Here is a 13,381-nt window from a genome sequence, read left to right as displayed (position 1 = left end):
GAGATCCTGCCTGGCCCAGAGGGAGCACATGAGAAGTGGCATTACTCCATAGTGTTGTCGGCATATTTGACAGGAGCGAACCTCGGGTCTTCCAGCAGGATTGGGTCATGTTCCCATTGAGCAGACCCAGTCTGAGGCTCAGTTCTCCCTCTCTCTACCTGGGTGGTCTTGGTCATCTTAATTGGCCCTGCAGGACTTCAGTGTCTTTTTTCATAAAATAGTCATAATAAAGGCACTTTTCTTGGGAGATTTTTGTGAGGAATAGTAAGATCATGCCTGTAAAATTTTTATCGCAGTGCCCTGGCACATAGACGACATCCAATAAATGGAAACTATTATGTTTTGATTGATGATACATTCATTCCGATACTTTACAAAGACGTACTGAGGCCTGCTATGTATCGGGCACCTTTCTAGGCACTTTGGATACATCAGTGAACAAATGAGATCCAAATCCCTACCCTTGAGGACCTTGGCCTCAATAAGGGGAGACAGGCAGTCAGTAGGAAATACGCATATTAAATATATAGTAGGGTAGATGGTAAGTGCCACAGGGTTAAAAAAAAAAAAAAAAAGGCAGTGTAAAGAGGTTGGGTGTGGCAAAGCTGGGACAATGCAGGCTGCTGTGTCAAATGGAGTGGTTGGGCAACCTTGAGAAGGTGGGACTGCAGCAGACATGCAGGACCTGAGGGAGTCTGTTGGCCCTGGGGGATCCCTGGGAAGAGCCCCAGGTAGGGTGCAGGCTGTGCTATTGATAATGACAGATTATGAAATAAATAATAGGAGCCCCAGCTCTTACTGTGCAGTGCCCAGAAATCCAGCCCCCACCAAGGCCTTGGAGGTCCCCTGGTCTCTGCCTTTCATTAGCAGCAGGACAGGGTACTTTTGATGCTGTAACTGTCATTGTGACACCTCTGACTCCCCACTGAGGTTGTGTTGTGGAGTTGGAGCTGATTTCTTTTCCTTGGGTTGGGGCAGAGTCCCTGGGACTGCTTGGATATAGACCAAAAAAACTGAAGCCCAAAGCAAGGAAGAGACCTGCCCAGAGTCACTGGGTGTCAGGACACAGCTGCCCCTGCCTCTTGGAGCCAGGCTCTGCTGTCAGTGATTAACTTGTGTCAGATGGTCGCTTAGCAGCCAACACTAAGACCAGGTGACACTCTTCTGTGAAAAGGTCTTGGCATGAGAAGACGCCACCCCCCAGCAAAGTTGGTTCTTGAATACTTGAAGGAACATGACATATTTTTAAAAAGTCAGGTGCAGAATTGTTTCTTGATAGTATTTCACAGGCAAAATTGATATACTGTGTCCCATAGCAGTGTCTGTACTTCCCATGAAGAATTCTGGGATTCTGGCCGGGTGTGGTGGCTCACGCCTGTAATCCCAGCACTTTGGGAGGCGGAGATGGGTGAATCACGAGGTCAGGAGTTCGAGACCAACCTGGCCAAGATGGTGAAACCCCGTCTCTACTAAAAATACAAAAATTAGCCGGGTGCAGTGGCAGGTGCCTGTAATCCCAGCTGCTCTGGAAGCAGAGGCAGGAGAATCGCTTGAACCCGGGAGGCGGAGGTTGCAGTGAGCCGAGATCTCACCACTGTCCTCTAGCCTGGGAGACAGAGCAAGACTCTGTCTCCAAAAAAAAAAAAAGAATTCTGGAGTTCTGGCCTGGAGCGGTGACTCACGCCTGCAATCCCAGCAGTTTGGGAGGCCAAGGCGGGCAGATCACTTGAGGTCAGGACTTTGAGACCAGCCTGGCCAACATGGCGAAACCCTGTCTCTACTAAAATACAAAAATTAGCTGGGTGTGGTGGCATGTGCCTGTCATCCCAGCTACTCGGGAGGCTGAGGCACAAGAGTCAGTTGAACCCAGGAGGCAGAAGTTGCAGTGAGCCAAGGTCACACCACTGCATTCCAGCCTGGGTGACAGAGTGAGACTCCATCTCAAAAAGAGAATTCTGGGGTTTACCTTGCTGGTTGCTAAAGAAAGTAATTGCTCTTTGAATGGGGCCTTAACATTATCATTTGATCCCTGCAACAGCCAGGTGAAAGGGATGCTATCCCCACATTTGTGATGAAGGGCAGCTTACTCTAAAAATGTGCGCTGAAATTCGCATGCACTGACTCCACACTCTGTGCTCCTTGCCCTGGGCTGCAGCTTCCTCCCAGTTGCTCAAGAGGGCTCATCTGGACCAGAGGTCAGCCCAGAGTCACAAGTGCCCTCTGGCAGCTGCTCCATCCCCTGGGATCAATTAAAGTCTGCAGAAGGCCTGCCGTCAGCCCCCCAGCAAGCAGACTGGCCATGAGGATGTCTGCTCTGACAGGAGTGGGGTACCTGCTGGCCCAAGCTTGGAGGAAGGTGTGGGATGAGCGTGTGAGGGAGGGGCTAACAATCTGGCGGCTGCAGCAAGGCTCAGCTGGGCTTCAGGGTACAGCATGAAGATGCCCAGTTGGGCAGCGGCTTTTGGCCAGCTGTGTCTGCAGGTTTGGAGCAGGGAGCATGTTCTGATTGCTTCTTACATGGGAGGGAAAGAAAATATGAGCATTGGCTCTTCTGTTGGCTGTGGCTGTGAACTTCCTTAGAGCTCAGCTGCTCGATATCTCAGGGGTCCTCTGATTTGGAATTATGATTGTACATTTAGTTTTTAGAAGAAAAGAAATTTTTAAACAATGTCCGTAGGAATCCAGGATTTTCTAAGACCCCAAGACTTTTCGGTATATCTAAGAAAGGATATGCCAACGTTTGTTTTGCCTAAAAATGATTGCTTTATTTGCATGAGATCAGGGCCGTGATCTGCTGCTCATTCGTATTTTGTTGGCAAGATCTGTCTCTGAAGTGTTTTCAGATGTTCTTGGGTAATAAACCTTCCAGAAGAGCTGCTGGATTTGTCCATTACGTAGGTCTCCAATTAGATTGCTTTTGAGAATTAGATGCTTTTTAAAGCCAGGCTGTGTTGTTACACCCTTGTGACTTTTCTGTTATATTAAACCTTTCCGTGGTTAACTTTAAAAATCTTTGTTTACCCAGATGAGGAGAAAAGGCGACCTGATATTTTCCATGCATTGAAAATGGGTAAGCGCTTTAGAAAATCTTTTTGGATATTTAAGAATACAGGGCTACATTCTTCCAACCTAATATTTGTAGTCCTTTGCAGGGCCACCCAGAGTATTTGAGAAAGAAACAGGCATTTTGGTGTTTGGTGTTTGGAAGTTCAGATCCTGGAGGCCAGTATTTATTACAGAGCTCTACACGTAGACTCCAGATGGCCTCCAGCCCCACTCCAGCCAAACACTGGCTAGCTATGCCCCAGGTCTTCCTGTGTCTGAAATGCCTCTCTGCATACCCACTCCAGTCTCTTTGTGACAAAGAGGCATTTAGCCTAAAATTTTCTCTCTTGATATAGACCCTGCCTCCAGGAAGCCCTTCCCAATCCTCACCCCGCAGCGAGAACCGAACTCTCCTTCTGTCTTCTTTTGTCTCCTTCATCTGTTCTCTGAAGACACTAACAACACTTCTGTCTTTTAGTAACACTTCTACCCATTCATGTACTTGTCTCTGTCTCGCCTAGACTGAGGCATTTGAGAGTCAGGGCTATCTCTGACCCCCTCTTATTATCCCCTATGATGCCCAGCAGCCCACTGCAGAGGCAGGGCCAGCAAGTGTTTGTTACATGAACCACAGGAGAAATCAGCCTATGGTACCAGGCCCACAGATCACCCGGACTCCTGCATGTGTTTGCAGGAAACTTCCAGCTGGTCAAAGAGATTGCCGATGAAGACCCCAGCCACGTGAACTTGGTCAATGGGGACGGGGCGACGCCACTGATGTTAGCAGCTGTTACGGGGCAGCTGGCTCTGGTGCAGCTACTGGTGGAGAGGCACGCGGATGTTGACAAGCAGGACAGCGTGCATGGCTGGACGGCCCTCATGCAGGCAACCTACCATGGGTCAGTGCCAGCTCCACGCCTTCAGCGACAAGGCCAGACAGATGCTCTGGCCTGAGATGGGGGTTCCCAATGGGCTCTTCTGGTCCTGAGATGCTGCATACAAACCCCAAGACTGTGACGACATTGAGGCATGCAAAAAAAAAAAAAAAAAAAAAAAAAAGCAGCACAGGGTCATTTTATTCCCACCCTTCTGTGTCCAGATTTCCTGTTCCCCCATCACAGAATTTCACAGTGGCCCTGAAAAACCATGCAGCAGGAGCATTTTATGCAGAGAGATAAGGTTCTCTAGGTTGGTTTCAGTTGAATACAGTGACTGGTTCATTGGAGTTTTCACATTGAGATACAGTGACCTCCTTAAGTAGCTCCTGTATGAAGTAAACCTTGGTTATTCATACCATTGTCGTCTTGTGATGATTGATGGTGAGATGTGTCCTACCCCTCTCCTTTTGAATAGGCTTCAGTGTTTACAGGGTGCTTATGAACCCCTTCTTATGTGACCATCCCAGCAGGATGGGCTGTCATCCTCCTGGAGGCCTCGTCTTTGGGGTGGGCATCTTGTAGCTGCTAAGTGATCTGACTCCCAATTAGAGGTTCTTTCCTTGCCCTCTTTTAGGTGATCAGATCACTTTCCTGTGTCATCTGAAAACAGTTTGTTTTCTTATTCGATGAGTCCTGAATTCCAAGACGAAATTTTATTTCAGACACCTTTGTAGGAGACTTTCCCAATGGAGATGTCCTGATTTAGGGTGGAAGAAGTGGAGTCTCCATGGGGTTAGTGATTTTTGGGCAGAGCCCTTGGTTTTGTCTCCTCTCCCCTCCCCTCCCCTTCCCTTCTCTTTTCTTTTCTTTCCAACAGTATCTCACTTTGTTGCCAGACTGGAGTACAGTAGCGTGATCATGGCTCACTGCAGCCTTGACCTCCCAGACTCAAGCAATCCTCCCGCCTCAGTCTCTCAAGTAGCTGGAACTACAGACTTGCACCACCACACCTAGCTAATTTTTAAACAAAATTTTTAGTAGAGACAGAGCCCCCCATGTTGCCCAGGCTGGTCTCAAACTCCTGGGCTCAAGTGATCCTCCTGCCTTGGCTTCCCAAAGTGTTGGGATTACGGGCATGAGCCACCGCATCTAGCCTCGGTTTTCATTTTGTTCCTGGAAGGAACACTTAGACTTTGATTTAAATCATGTTCCCGCTTGACCTGCCCACGTGCTAGGGAATGAGAGAATGTGAGACTGTTTGCCCTTCCATGCCCTTCTTAAATGCTCAGAGACTGAGCTTTGTAGTTAATGTTGTTGGTTTTGTTGCCCAGGAGCAAAGCCATGCTTTTGCTTTCAGTGAATGTAACTCTAGCATTTTCTTCCCAGGAATAAGGAAATTGTTAAATATCTGCTAAACCAAGGGGCCGATGTCACTCTTCGTGCAAAAAATGGATACACAGCCTTTGACCTGGTGATGCTGCTGAATGATCCTGGTAGGTAATTTCAAGAAAAGGGTTGTAAATCTACCCAGCGTTTCTTGGGCTGGCAGTCAAGACAGCCACCTCCTCTGTGACTTGTGTTTTAAGCACTTGCTTATTCGTGGGGGAAAGTCATTCTCAAGTGTCAGGAGCTTACTGCATGATCTTAGGCAAGTTCCTTCCCTCCCCAGTGAAGCTCTGGGCTTGGCCCAGGTGGCCCCGGGGACTTCTTCCAGCACCAACCTCCTAGGAGTCTCCAGAGAGGGAAGGAAAATAAGACGTGTCTGACTTTGCAGTCCACACACACCCTAGAATGGCATCTGTGCTTCACAGCCAGAAATCCTGAGTCACTCAGGTGGAAACATAAAGTCCCCTTTGATAAGCAGAGTGGGAGATAGAGCGATGGCCGCCTCAGCTTAATTGTGTAGGTAGAGGCTGCAGGGTCAAGGGTCGTGTGCTGGGGAATGTGGCCATTAGTTCCACCCCTCTTTGTCCTCGGCTGGTACCTGCTACTCCCCTTTGACCCTCCCCTGCTGTGATAGGCCCTCTTTTGGGACCTGGGCTTCCAGTTATCCAGCTCAAGGGGAAAGGTCTCTGATCTGTCATCTTTCTTATTAACCTGGGGTTTCAACCCAGAGAGAGAGAAGCCCCAAGGTCCTTCTGACCCACTAGGCTTGAACCCTGTGCTGGGATTCTAGCTGTTGGCTGTGGGGAGAGAAGACTTTCACCTCTGCCGTCACAAGTCATCTGCTGCCCCTCTTAGCTAGAGAGGTAGCTAGCAGGCATGCCCTTCCTCGTCACAGCACTGCCACCCTTGCCACCCCTTCCCTGCTGGAGGCCCCTGCACTTCACAGATGCACACTTGGTTCTGTTTGACCCTCAAAGAGGTCTGAGAGGGGAAGCAGAGGTTCACATCCTCTTGAAGAGATGAGGTCACCAAGACTCGGGACGTGATCTGTCCCAGCCTGAGAGTTGGAGTCCTGTGCCCCAAGTCCAGTGATCCTACTCCACCTCATTGGAGACCTTCTTCACGTGCCAAGAGTTTGTTATTCGGAATCAGTCCCCAGCCACTCTCGCTGGATCTCATACACACTTTTTCTGAGAAACTCATCTTTTCAGTGTTCCTCTTCTCCCTAGCCTCCACTGCCATTTATTCCCTTTCCCAATAAAACAGTCTGTTCCTAGGAATATTTTTCCTAGTGGGTTTTTAAATGAAGTGTTTACACAAAAGTTTTGAAGAAACTCATGCCTATTATTGAATACTTGGAGAGAAAAAAGAAATAACCTGGCGTGGATGGCTCACTCCCGTAATCCTGGCACTTTGGGAGGCTGAGGTGGGTGGATCACTTGAGGCCAGGGGTTCGAGACCAGCCTGGCCAACATGACGAAACCCCATCTCTGCTAAAAATACAAAAATTAGCCAGGCATGGTGGTGGACGCTGTAGCCCCAGCTACATGGGAGGCTGAGGCAAAGAACCGCTTGAACCTAGGAGGTGGAGGTTGCAGTGAGCCAAGATTGTGCCACTGCACTCCAGCCTGGGTGACAGAGCAAGACTCTGTCTCCAAAAAAAAAAAAAAAAAGAAAAAAGAAATAAGAAATAGTCATAAAGAAAAAGCATTGTTAATAGTTTGGAGTAGTTTCTTCTCAATCTTTTTTGCAATGCTTTTTTTATATAACTGAGTTGGGTTCATAATAACTTCATAATACTTAATATTTTTAAAGCACTTGTATCGCTCTAAAGGAATTCCCATGAATTGTCTAGATACCTTTATGTGGTGGGTATTAATGTCACTGACTTGTACAGACACACAAACAGGCTTTGTAATTTACCTGCAGTTACACAGCCAGGGAGGGACAGAAGCAGAATCTGAACCTCTGCAGCCTGGCTGTGAAGCCTGCACTTTTAAACACACTGTCCCCCTGCCTTCCTCATGAGAGAGGACTTCCGGTTTTTCTTTCTGGTTAAGTAGGTTAAGCCCTGCTGGCTTTGTTTGCCACCTTTTGAAGATCAGATGGAGAGGCAGGTGCCTTGATTCTGGAATTACACAGACCCTGGAGCTGCAGGGCTGAGTTCTAATTCTAACAGGGATCATCTTGAGTCTTCTCCTCATGGCGCAACAGACATATTTGCAGGTAAAATGCTGCCTTTTGTGTCCACAGACACGGAACTTGTTCGACTGCTGGCATCTGTCTGCATGCAGGTGAATAAAGACAAAGGCCGGCCGAGCCACCAGCCGCCCCTGCCCCACTCGAAGGTCCGACAGCCCTGGAGCATCCCAGTGCTGCCCGATGACAAGGGTGGGCTGAAGGTTTGCCTTTTCCTGTCTTAAAGGGGCTTAGGGGGCCAGGGAGATTGGGGGCTGGCAGGGAGCCTGCTGCCTCCTATGCACCCAGGCTGGATTATGCTGGGGAGTCCCTGCAGGGGTGGCAGGTGAGCTGGCATTGAGCAATAGGAAACAAGGGGGACCAGGAAAAACTGGGGTGACTGTGACCATGTTGTGGCAACAGTGGCTGCTTTGTTAGAATGTGGGTCCACGCCTGTAATCCCAGCTACTCCAGAGGCTGAGACAGGAGAATTGCTTGAGCCTGGGAGGCGGTGGTTACAGTGTGCTGAGATCACGTCACTGCACTCCAGCCTGGGCGACAGAACAAGAACTTGTCTCAAAAAGGAATGTGGGTCCATATTACTAGATCTCTCTTTGTTTTTTTAAAGGAAAAAACAGAAATCCAGATTTTGATATGGAATCTTAATTTATAAGTATAGGGAATTTTAGAAAATTCTGCATGCTGTAGTACTGAGCTGGCCAAAGCAAACACTTCTCTTCCAAGGAATCCGTTTGCAGCCTCTGCTTTACTGTGCAGGATATTTGCTGATCATGCCACTCTGGGGTCTCCCTGCAGTCCACAGGCCCTGCCAGCTTCCTGGAAACACCAGAAACAAGCTCTGGTGGCTGCTTGTAACTGCAAGCTGAGACTTTCTCTTTGGATTTCTCATCTTCCACGTCCTGCTCTACTTGTTTGAAATCAAACTTACTTTATGCCTGAGAAAACAAAACAACACACTGGTCTTGTCTGCCGAACTCCCCACTCTGCATGGGGTGGTAGCACCTTCTGAGGGCTGCAGACTCGCTGCTCCTTTTGTGTCCATTGCTGGCTCAAGCTCTGCATCCTTCCTGACTGTGTTGTTCTCATAGCTCCCTTCATTCCTGCTCTTACTGCCATTTCCACAGGCAGGCCCTCACAGATGCCCTTCGTGGCTGTTCATTAACTTCTGAGTGGTCATGGGTTACAAGCGTTCCCGGGAGGTAGTACCTGTCCTTTCTAGGTGAGGATCAGCTATAGGAGCAGCTGGCCCAGGCCCTGGTATAGAGATCCTGGTGCCTCTCACGTTATCACCAGAGCAGGAGGAGGGAGATTATGCAATGACAGACGCTTAGGAATCTGGAGCTGCCTCTGCGTCCACCTGTCTCTGTCTCACTGTAAGACCTCAAGCAAGTCAGCACTCCTGTCTGGGTCTCCATTTCTCAATCTGTGCAATGAGGAGATTGATTAGATGAGGGATGGCAAATAGGGTTCACTGCCACCTCCAGGCTATTGGAAGCGACTGCCTAAGGGCTGGGTCAGGAAAGATTTAGTGAGTAACCATGGCTTATTGGGAATGGATGCTATCATTGATCAGTAGTGTCTGTCTGGGCCCCAGGAGAGGGGAGGGCAGGCACATGTGAATGTAGTCACTGTCTCTGGGCTGGCAGGTCCTGGGCCTGCTCTCCTTGCCCTTCCTGGAGCATGACTTCTGCTCTGCGTTCTTTTGGCAGTCCTGGTGGAACCGAATGTCCAATCGGTTCCGAAAGCTCAAACTGACGCAGACGCTGCCCCGTGGGCTGTCCAGCAACCAGCCTTTGCCTTTCTCTGATGAGCCTGAGCCAGCTCTGGACTCCACAATGAGGGCTGCCCCCCGGGACAAGACAAGCCGCTCTGCACTCCCTGATGTAGCCCCTGTGACCAAAGACAATGGTGAGAAAAGTCTGCACGTGCAGTAGAATTTTTGGAATGGTCTGAGCCTGTACCCTCTGCCCTGCATCCTACCTCCTGGGTTGCTGTCAGGGGTAAGATGATGTTGGAATGTGACACTGGAGCATAGAGGCTTGTCTGGTAGAAAAGATACTTAGGCAGGGACACAACCACCAGGAGTGTGATAGAATGAGAAGGTGCTGGCCAGTGGTAAGAGACCCAGGTTCCTGTCCCACACTCCCTGCTGAGGACGACAGGGAGTCGTCCTCTCTCTTGCCTTTGATAGGTGGTTTTCCCCACCTATGAAATGTGATTGGTCTATGACACTGAAAGCATCTTGAAATAAAATGAGTTACTGGAGGGTGTGAGTAGTGAGCCCCCCGTCACTCAAGGTATTCAACAGCTTGGATAACTTTGTCAGTTTGCTGAAGGAGATTCCCATACTGACTGGAACATAGATAAGATCCCTTCTAACAGTCAGATTCCCCATAACCAGATTAGCTCCTCTGGCACCACTGTCTGAGACAGACTATTGAGCTGGGGGCACCACTGTCTGACCCAGCACGGCAGTGGTTTATGGAAAAGCTGAAAACATGCTCCAATATACCTTTTAAATGCCTTCCTTCTATTAAAATATTGAATACCAATTATTATTAAGTATTTAAGCACCCAGGAGAGTTGGTTTTCCAGGATGAAGCCTGCCCCAGTCACTCATCCTTATGCTGTGGACACTTAGAGGGGTCATTTCAGGAAATTTCCATTTGTCTCTCAGGTCCTGGGAGCACAAGAGGAGAAAAGGAAGACACGTTATTGACAACCATGGTGAGTGTGGGGCTTTTCAAAAAGCATTTTAGGTCTCCAGCAATCACCAGTTGATTGATTTACAAGGAGGGATGTGGGCATTTGTCTGTCTTTGTGGTGGTCACAGATAGGGTTGGTGATCAGAATGTGTAACAATGGGCTTAGCTCTGGCACTGAGGAGTCAGAACAGATGCCAGCTCTAAACTGTGGAGAGGGCTGTGCTGGTGCTCACCCGCTGGGTTTCAGCCCTGGCCCTGTTCTCATGGAGGCAGGGGATTGAGGGTAGGAATTGATGGGCAGCATGAGAAATGAAGACTCACCATTTGGGCTGTGGAGAACCAGGGCGAGAGGAGTCAAAGAGGAGGGTATGTTTCCAGCTGGGGAGGCCTCAGTTTCCTCATCTGTAACTTAGAGATGTATTAGGATTAGGGTCAACTGTGAATAACGGAAAATCCCCAAGTAACAATGGTGTAAATAAGATAGCAGCCTACTTCATTCAAGTAAACAAAGTCCAGAACTAGTATATGGCTCATTGGAGTTAGGGACTTGAGTCCTTTCTGCCTGTTGGTCCCCCTTGTGTAGTTTCTGTTTCTCAGGTCACCTCTTGGTTCAAGATGGCTGCCAGAGCTCTGGCCCATGACGGCCTCATTCCAGCCAGCAGGAGAGAGGAGGGGAGAAGAGGTAGCCATGGGCACATGCCAGCTGTCTTTAAAGAAGTTTCTTGGGGCCACGCACAGTAGCTCCTGCCTGTAATCCCAGCACTTTGGGAGGCGGAGGCAGGTGGATCACCTGAGGTCAGGAGTTTGAGACCAGCCTGGCCAACATGGTGAAACTTTATCTCTACTAAAAATACAAAAATTAGCTGAACATGGTGGTGGGCGCCTGTAATACCAGATACTCGGGAGGCTGAGGCAGGAGAATTGGTTGAACCCGGGAGGTGGAGGTTGCAGTGAACCAAGCTCGTGCCATTGCACTCCAGCCTGGGTAACAGAGCAAGATTGGCAACTACTCTGCTTAAATCACAGTGGGGAAGCTGGGAAATGAAGCCTTTGTTCCAAGTGGTCCTGTGCCCATCTAAATGAACATTGGGGTGTCATTTCTAAGATGTGAAAAGTAGATACTGGGGGGCAGTTTGCAGTCTCTGACTTCGGGGATCCCTCATGGTTATGGTTTTTAAACAAGATCACTCCCAGGAGGTTCTTAGCGTAGTGTCTGGCCCAGAATAAACTCCGTGGTATGAACTTGGATGTGTTACCTCCCCTCTCTGGGTTTCACATTCGTTTCCTCTGACTTGAGAGCTTAATGGTTAAAGTTGGACTTGAGTCCCTTTAGCGCTAAGACCCTAACACTAGCCAGCAGAGGGCAGTATTGCCGAGGACAAGGGAGCAGAGGGGGCTCCCAGAAAAGGCATCAGCAGCGTCAAAAACTTTAGAGCCCAGCGAGGGGTCCTGACCCAATCTGCCCACGGCTCCCTGCCACCCCAACAGGTGTAAATTGATGGCTCTAACACTGACTGTGGGAGCTTGTGCTGCCTGACATTTGATCATGTTATTAAATAGCAATAATTATTTTTGGTGTGAAGACAGAAATGCTATTTTAGAAATTTTGGAAGAAGCAGTAAAACATAAAGAAGGAAAATAAATTCACCCCTGATCACACACCCAGCTATAACCATGGTTGGCATTTTTATGGATATGTCTTTTGAGTATTTTTTGTAAGCAGTTTTTTAGCATGCATAAATATGATATGGTGTTGTATATAATAATAGCAAATACCATAGCTTTTACTAAGTACCAGCTACTATTCATTGCACTTTGCATATATTAGCTCATTTAATATTCCTGAGGTTGGCACTGTTAGTATCTTTCCCATATTGTGTTGAATCCAATTTATTTGTGATTTATATGTTGTGACCATCTTTTCCATATAATAAAACACCATGTAGCCACATCATATTTAATGGCTACATTAGAACATTCTAGTGTAGGAACATGTCTCTTTATCCAAGACTGAACTGTCAGACTCTGGGATTTCTAGTTTTTTGTTATTTTAACAGCTCAGATGAATGTCCCTATACCTTCGTTTCCCCCACTTGCCTGATTATTTGCTCAGGATGAATACCTAGAAATGGAATTCCTGGGTCAAAGGTTGTGAATGTCATTGGCTTCCAGAAAGATAGTAACAATTTAGACTGTTACCCCAGGGAGGGAAAAGACCCTTTTGTGGTGGTGGATTTGTCGCTGTGAGTTTCCAACTCAACCCCGTTTGTTGGATGAGCTTGTTGTGGTCTAGAGGGAAAGAGGGGACAGCACTTGTTTAGAGACTTTCAGAAAAGCAGGTCAGAGCCAGCCTGGGAACCCCGGAGGTGTACTCCTTCCCCGACAGCTCATGCCCTATAGAGGGCGCCAGTGTGCCTGCCCCCCCCCCCCCCCCCCCCATAATGGGTGGGGTGGCCCGGCTGCCCCGCTGATGGGCATGTGCAGCCGTCAGTGTGGAGATGCCCGCCTGCTCGGCTCCCGAGGCGAGTTTAGCTGTGGGATGCCCATTGCTGCAAAGCTCCATCTGGCACAAAGTTCACTATTTTTCTTAATTAAGGTGAGCTTGGTCTGTGAACACTTCCTTGATGATCTAACAGTCATTACTGTGTAGATTTTATACTGACCCCCGAATCACATTTTCACAATTAAAAATTAAATTACAATTAAATGTCAGCAGCAGGAGGCGTGGCTGGAGCAAGCTGGGATGTAGGGGGCTGGGGAAGAGAGTGGTGCTGGGCCCTAGCCCTTATCACCTCCCGCTTCCTTCTTCACTCCCAATGGCTGCTCATGCTGGTCTCCTTGCAGCACTGCACCCATGTCCTGCTCCTCTAGGCTCCAGGCCTTTCCGTATTCTGGCCCCTCACTCAGTCTGGAATGCCCCTCCTGGTCCTCACTGGCCCAGCTTAAACTGTCGTTCGGGCTCAGCTCAGTCCCCACAAAGGTGCCCTCACTGTGCAGCAGAGGCGCCCCTTCTCTGTGCTCTCCCAGTTCCCCTGCCTCCCCCACAGCACACCAACATCATCTGCTTCTCCTTGGCGCTCTGTCTCCTCTGCCCCATTCTGATCTTGCTGCTGTGAGGAGAGATCCAGAAGAAGCCTGGCATTGGCGCAGAGCAGACATGGGTGTTGT

At 48.8% G+C, this 13,381-nt stretch overlaps 1 protein-coding gene across 14 annotated transcripts in view; it reads left to right on the top strand.

The window, feature by feature from the left end:
- Positions 1-13,381, top strand: part of ANKS6 (ankyrin repeat and sterile alpha motif domain containing 6) — a 64,248-nt gene that overhangs the window by 8,643 nt on the left and 42,224 nt on the right. For all 14 annotated transcript variants that reach the window (XR_008509876.1, XR_008509875.1, XR_008509879.1 and 11 more), the window contains exons 3-8: positions 3,026-3,070; positions 3,740-3,944; positions 5,310-5,416; positions 7,563-7,711; positions 9,218-9,416; positions 10,186-10,235. Coding sequence is in view for 8 of the 14 variants with exons in the window: in XM_024252483.3 (XP_024108251.1) it covers positions 3,026-3,070; positions 3,740-3,944; positions 5,310-5,416; positions 7,563-7,711; positions 9,218-9,416; positions 10,186-10,235 (755 nt within the window). In the remaining 6 variants the exon portion in view is untranslated. The remainder of the gene's footprint in view (positions 1-3,025; positions 3,071-3,739; positions 3,945-5,309; positions 5,417-7,562; positions 7,712-9,217; positions 9,417-10,185; positions 10,236-13,381) is intronic.

Source organism: Pongo abelii, chromosome 13 (assembly GCF_028885655.2).
Source record: "Pongo abelii isolate AG06213 chromosome 13, NHGRI_mPonAbe1-v2.0_pri, whole genome shotgun sequence".
NCBI classification, from domain to species: domain Eukaryota; kingdom Metazoa; phylum Chordata; class Mammalia; order Primates; family Hominidae; genus Pongo; species Pongo abelii.
This window is presented reverse-complemented; position numbering and strand designations above follow the sequence as displayed.